Source organism: Ictalurus furcatus, chromosome 26 (genome assembly GCF_023375685.1).
Source record: "Ictalurus furcatus strain D&B chromosome 26, Billie_1.0, whole genome shotgun sequence".
Taxonomy (NCBI): domain Eukaryota; kingdom Metazoa; phylum Chordata; class Actinopteri; order Siluriformes; family Ictaluridae; genus Ictalurus; species Ictalurus furcatus.
In genome coordinates, this window is record NC_071280.1 from 9598924 (window position 1) to 9605965 (window position 7042).

Here is a 7042-nt window from a genome sequence, read left to right on the forward strand (position 1 = left end):
CGGTGGATCCGGAGAACACCGGGCATGAGGCAGGAGTACCCTAGATTCGAGATTGCACGGCACCTGAACACACACATTCACACACTCATTTATACCTAGGGGTAATGTAGAGTAGCCAATCCATCTACTGGCATGTTTTGGGGTAAAACCAGATAACATGGAGGAACACTGAGAACCATGCAGCCATGTGGAGAACATTCAAAATAGGACCCTGGAGCAATTGTAACGGCAACGACAAGAAACAATCAGGAAGTACTTTTCATGCATTTAAAACAAAAAACCATTCTACAATATTAACATGCCATGAAAGCACTACATTAACAACAAGACAATTATTTTCTTAAGTCACTTCACTGATCTTTATTCACAACAATAATTACAATTTTACAGTTATAGATTAAAAACAAATTTATTCCTTGTCATTCTTTCATAAAATCTACAGGGAGCAAATAAAATGTCTTGTCGTCCTAGTGTTGTTCTGTGTAAACAAGCAAACTGAGACTTGACTACACAAGAGCATAATTACTTTTTAAAAATATCATCATTTAAAACCTGTTATTGTAAAAAAAAAAAATAAGCCTATAGTTAAAATACAAATCTAAACAATGATTTTCCTATTCATTAAAAATGTTTACAGGCAAAGAGGAAACACAACCAGATCCAAACATCATTTTAGCATCAATAATATAGCCATTATTGTATGAAGATTATTCGTAGACAATGCAGTCTTTAAGTGACATGTCACATTGTGCAGTCGTCTCCATCTTACACAAGGTAATCATTGTCATTAAGTACGTGTCCTGCTTTAATAGAATCAGTCACCCATGTTTCTCGAACAATCTTAAACTTCTTAGTAAAGAGGCGTCTGTGTGTCCTTAGGTCCAATAATCGCTCTTCTCCCGCCATGACTACATGCGAGATGCCTTCTTCTAGTCTTTCTACTACTGTGCCCCCATGAAAGCGAAACTCCAGAGCCCGAAAGTCCAGACATGTAAACTTAATAAGACTTTCTGGATCTCCGATATCAGAACATCGATCAAAGTAGGCACGGTAAGGTCTGAACATGCTAGTGGGCAAGTCATCCCAGCCGTACTTCTGCTCGATTGAAGCTATGGATACGGCATCCATGTCAACAGTGCCCATTCTACTGAAGACATCCCTCAGCTGCTGCTCATCTGTGTCGACGTAGTAACTGTCTCCATAGCAATCATACTCTTTAGCAAAGTGTTCCTTTGTGGAAGGGGACATGTGGATCATGTGTCGTGGTTGCCATGGTAGCACCTGTTTCCTGTCCACACATTCCAGGAGCCAGGAAGCCCATACTACATCATGTTGGTTTGAACCGATGAGGTTCTTTACCCGCACATTCTCAACACCTGCAATCACACAGTATGTGTCCTTTCCAGGGTTCTGGACTACAATGCCTCCGCAACAGGCCACTGCCTTTTCAAGCTCGGCCTTGGAATGAGTGTTGCTTCCGCTCATTACACAGAATTCCACATCTTCAAACATGTCAGTCTCTTTGGTGACAGTGGACAGGTCTTGAGCTTTGAAGTGGTCAACAATGCCAATGGTCTTTTTGGGCTTGGATGCGAGTTTCCGTTTCCTCTTCTCCGGCTCATCTTCCTGGAAGTGAAAGTGCTTGGATGCCAGCTTACCCGAGGCTTTATCACGGAACTGATTTAACTCATCCAAGGTCATGCACTCATACCATTCTTTGTCCTCTCGGATCCTCTCAATCCTGGGGAATCGCAGAGTGCAGTTAGTTTTGTACATGTCACTGGTAACAATCTCCGCCGCTTTGACTTGAATGATCACCGAGTTTCTTGGCTCAATGTAAACCTCTGGCTTCTCTGTCCCACACCAAATGCCTGGTGGAGGGCTACTCTTGCGAAAAACCTTCCAGTGTTTGGCCAGTTTCAGGCCAAGCTCGTAGAGCTCTTTCATGGTGTAGCCTGATCCAATTCGACAGAGTGTATGGAACACTGTTGGCTTCTGTCCAGGACTTGGCGTTTCAGCAACAGCACAGAGAAAGTGGGACAACATTCCACTCCGTCTGCCTTTACCCCAATAGCCTCCCACTATTAGCAAATCCAATTCATCCATCACGCCATCAACATATTCAGGTTTGATCTTCAGCCAGCCTTCACCACGTTTATCTGGTTTGTAGATGGACATGGGATCTTTGACCATGATGCCTTCGTCACGGTTGTCAATAGCTTCATTGAGGGCATTTATCACTTCCTGCCTGGTTTTGGCTTCAGTGTACTGTACCAGCTGGATCCGGCCTTTGACGGGTGTGAAGACTGTCTGGAGAGTGTCGTAACGCTTCTTGAGAGGCTCATTTCCAAACTTCTGGTCATTGACAAGCAGAACGTCAAACACACAAAAGCATGTTTGTAAATCAGAGTCTTCCACCAACCGCTTGACATCAAATTTGCTGCCTTTTTGCATGAAGGTCTCTGTGGTGAAGTTATAAGCCATCATCTCTCCATCTAAGATGCAATTAACAACATGAGATTTAAAGACATCGTGGATGTATGGTGTGAGGGAACCCTCTAGTGGTGAGGACCCAAACTGTTGCGTGTATTCATAGGAGTTACGGCTGTAGTATTTGTATACATCCCCATCCTTATGAAGTTGAATGCGCTCACCATCCAGCTTGGTCTCAATATAGAAGGGCTTGTTCCCCATCTGTTTCTCCACTTGGCGGATGTTGGCAACAGCTGCCAGCATGGGTTTGAAGGCGGAAAACAGGCCGATGGACACCTCACTCAAGGAAATAGAGGGGTCATGTAGCTGTCTGCAGACCCTCTCCAAGTCCGTAGAGACATTGTAGAGCTCTGGAGCATCTGAGTGAAAAACCTGGAGAACGGTCTCCTTGCTAATCCCAAGTTTCATGTCTTTCAGGATCATACGAATAAGCCATTTCTGTTCCAAAGCTGAGCTTTGTGTAATCAAATGTAAAAGGCTTTTCTTCACAAGGTCTTTCTGCTTGCTGGCATTATTTATCGATACAGAGTCCAAGAAGTCATTGACCTCTTTGATGCTTAGATTACCCTGGCTTGTGCATCTCTTTTTGAGGACAAAGTAAGCTGTAAGGGCAAAGTCTCCAGATTCTCCTTTGGCTGTAGTAGGCGCTCGGTAATTGAGAAGTTTATTTGCCTCTGGCCCCGATTTTGGAAGCCCCAAGACCTCAATGTAGAGTTTGGCTAACATGTTTTCTTTGATACCATAGGCCATTCTCTCCCTTTCAAAAGGAGGCACAATAAGACGCATGGCTGGGTAGAATGAATCTGTCGTGTTGGGATTATCTTTGTGAAGAGCTGCATGAAACCTTCTCCATGAATCTAAGAAATCCTTTAAGCACTTGGCCTTGTCTGGCCGATGTTTGGTTTTCTGAATATTCTCAAGAACAGTGCACAGGTCAAGAAATGGCACTTGTGCAGCCACAAATGTTTTAGATGCAGCGTCACTTTTGGATGTTTCCTCTGTTCTCTCACCTTTGGATGAGCCCTCCATTGTTGATGATGTCTTTGAAAGAAAACAAAAGCATAATGTTATGTAATTGCTGATGAAACACTACCACACTACACCCCCCCCCCCCCCCCACACACACACACACACACACACAGTTACACCTGCTCAAACTAGTATATTGAAACTTTATTAAGTATTCGAGCTCTGAAGACACATAAGGAAATAATCAGACCACAGTCAGCTAACTACCTAAATTCAGCATTTGGAAACAAATATATTTACTGAGGTAAACAATACAGACTATTATATTATTATTGTTTTTACTGTGACAAACAAACAAACAAACAAACAAACAAACAAAAACAAACAAAAACAAACAGACAGACAGACAGACAGATAGATAGATGTCTTAATACACAGCAAAAGAAAGTTATAATTGTTGCAACAACAATAAAACATCAAACCTGCGTTTGCTCGATGAAGAATTGGCCAGATGTTACAGGGCTGCTGTCTGAGCTTGCCCTACATTTCCTTGTTTATGAACATCTTTTCCGTGTTGTTATGGAAGCCGACACTAAACGAAGCAATCGTTTGTAAACAATTAACGCACATCTGACTTGGTGTTTTAAAAATTCAAATCTAATATGCTTTTGTGATTCTGGATAGATACTGAATGTTTCTTCTAAAAGATAAAAGATAAACTGGCCATAAAAATAACGCCTATTTCCGTTTCCTAACGTTGCTTTAGAATGTAACACAAGGACGTGACGAAATGTGGTGTGTTCGAGTGCTACAGGTTTCTCACGCATGCGCACATTGACTGATTGAACATGTAGAGTACAGAGGGTAATTTATTTCATGACCTGCAGAGACATTCTTCTAAATTGTACAAGAGCGAGTTCTTAGTCCGAAAGCAGCTTTGTTTTTACTATGCTTTTTAAATTTGTAAATGCAGGTGTAAATTGAAGAATAGTATGTTTTGGATCAAACCAGATAAGGCGTTAGATTGAATTAGATTTATTTGTTTGTTTGTTTGAAGTACACTTTTATCATTAGCCTTGGAAGTAACCAATAATTAGTTGAGATTTTTTTTCTCTCTCTCCCTCTCTCTTTATTTTCTGTTACTGCGCAAATTGTAAGACCTGATGGTGTCCAGCAGAGGGCGCCAATTCTTCATGTTAAGCTTCATAATTAACATGTGATCTTCAATGGCGTCCCAAATTTATTTTTGTAAGGTAACTGAGTTTACTTTTTTAGTTGAAACTTTGACCTGTTGGTCTATTTTCACTTTACTTAATGGCTTCATACATCATACATTACCTACAAAGCGGTTCAACTACCTGTTAATAGTGATGTCAATCAGGTTTAACATTTGCTTCTTTTCTACCTAAGGAGAGTGATTCAGCACACTTTTATCCTTTAGTGTGTCCATCTCTGTGACTTCCTCAGCTCCACACTCTGCTCAAACAGATGGTTCCAAAACTTGAAGTCTCGTCAGTACCATTGTGTTTATCATCTTGTAGACCGCTATCCTGCCGAGCCAAGTCTCTGCCGTAACATAAATATGGGTGTTGAACACAAGGCAAAGAAGGGCTTGATCTTTAGTTGTTTGGTACTAACAATAAAATCTGACTGTTTTCAATTATGTTCGAGATATTTCGAATTTTTGCTCATTTAGACGTCATTGTAACAGTGCTAACAATGTCCCCATTGCGCTACCTTCTTAAGAGAGAGAGATCTGTAAAATGCAGCACCAACCAATAAATTAGCACTAGAATCACTAAGCCCATCACACATATTTCAATATAAACATATGTAATGTGTTTCGGAATGGAGTTTCTTTAAATACAGTCCCTCTGAAACTACTGGAACGGCAAGGCCAATTCATTTGTTTTTGCTGCAAAACTTTGACATTTTGTTTTGAGATCAAAAGATGAATATGAGAAGAGAGTTCAGAATTTCAGCTTTTATTTCTTGGTATTTATATGTAGATGAGTTAAATGACATAGAACATAGCACATTTTGTATAAACCACCCAATTTGTATGTGAGCAAAAATATTGGAACATGAGACTGACAGGTGTCAGTTTCAGTTTCACCTGTGAAGACTGCATTTGTTGTTTAAAGGGATAAGCCAACAGGTCAGAGAGCTGTCTATGGGAGAAAAGCGATTTTGAAGCTGTGAAAAGAGGGAAAATCAATCAGAGGCATTGCACAAACATTGGGCATTCGAAGAAGACTTTGAGAGCTGAAATATAGAGGCCATACCACAAGATGCAAACCAGTCATCAGCAGTAAGAATCAGAAAGTTAGACTGGACTTTGAAAAAACATACAAATATGATCCAAAAATAAAAAACAAGTTTAACCTCTACCAAAGTGATGGAAACACCAGAGTGTGGAGAAAGAAAAGATCTGCTCATGATCCAAAACATACAAGCTCATCTGTGAAACATGGTGGAGGTAGTGTCATGGCTTGGGCTTGCATGGCTGCTTCTGGAACAGGATCACTAATTTTTATTGATGATGTAACTCATGATGGTAGCAGCAGAATAAATTCAGAGTGTTTACAGAAACATTCTGTCTGACAATTTACAGAGAAATGTATCCAAATTAATCGGGAGGAACTTCATCATGCAGTAAGACAGTGATCCAAAACACAATGTCAACTCAACAAAGGACTTTTAAATGATCTACATAACAAACTGCCAAAACAAAAAGGTTGTATACTGACCAAGTCAATCACCAGACCTTGACCCAACTGAGCAGCATTTCACCTCCTGAAGAGGAGACTGAAAGGAGAAATCCCCCAAAACAAACAACAGCTAAAAGAGGCTGCTGTAAAAACCTAGAAAAGTATCACAAAAGAATAAACAAACAATTTGATGACATCAATACTCATTGCAGGCTTGCAATTTTGATATGCAACCAAATATTGCATATTATAAATATGTGTTATTTACTTTAATTCACTTATCTGTTCCTATACAGTTGCTTGCCTAAAAATTTGTCTGATGCAAAAGGTTCTATGTTTTATGTTGTTTAACATATCGAGATGTAAATACCAGGAAATAAAATCTGAAACTCTCGTCTCATATCAATCTTTTGATCTCAAATGCAAATATCTTTGGTGTATACCACAAATTAATTGGCCTTACCTTGCCAATAGTTTGGGAGGGAACTGTATACACACACACACACACAGACACACACACACACACACATTTATTTAAAAGGCTGTCATTAACCAATGTAATGGCAATCAGTGCTAAAGCAATTTACTTAATTCGTGGTTTAAGATTGTTTAAAAATTGTGGCCAGCATACTTTCTAGAAAGCACTGTTACGTTGTTGGGAACATTGTGTTCAAAGGCAGCACATTAACTGTTCCTTGTGGTGTGTTTTCATTAATCATGTGTGTTTGGGAGTTTAATCAGATCAATCTGTGGCATGCTGCAATTTTATAGAAAGGAATGTACGGATTGTGTGTGGCATATTTCATCCTTGTACATGATTAATTCAGTGTGTGTGTGTGTGTGTGTGTGTGTGTGTGTGTAAAAACAAG

At 40.0% G+C, this 7042-nt stretch overlaps 1 protein-coding gene across 2 annotated transcripts; it reads right to left on the reverse strand.

The window, feature by feature from the left end:
- Positions 1 to 332: 332 nt before the first annotated feature.
- On the reverse strand, positions 333 to 6419 carry lig4 (ligase IV, DNA, ATP-dependent). 2 transcript variants are annotated; one of them, XM_053615526.1, is made up of 3 exons: positions 3945 to 6419; positions 2655 to 3534; positions 333 to 2495 (listed from the first exon to the last, which is right to left on the reverse strand). In XM_053615526.1, the coding sequence occupies exons 2-3, from the start codon at positions 3520 to 3522 to the stop codon at positions 766 to 768; spliced, it is 2598 nt and encodes an 865-aa protein (XP_053471501.1). In that variant the 5' UTR covers positions 3523 to 3534; positions 3945 to 6419; the 3' UTR covers positions 333 to 765. The 2 variants fall into 2 exon arrangements, with proteins under 2 accessions (XP_053471501.1, XP_053471500.1); XM_053615525.1 differs by having other exon boundaries at positions 333 to 3534.
- Between the last annotated feature and the right edge of the window lie 623 nt (positions 6420 to 7042).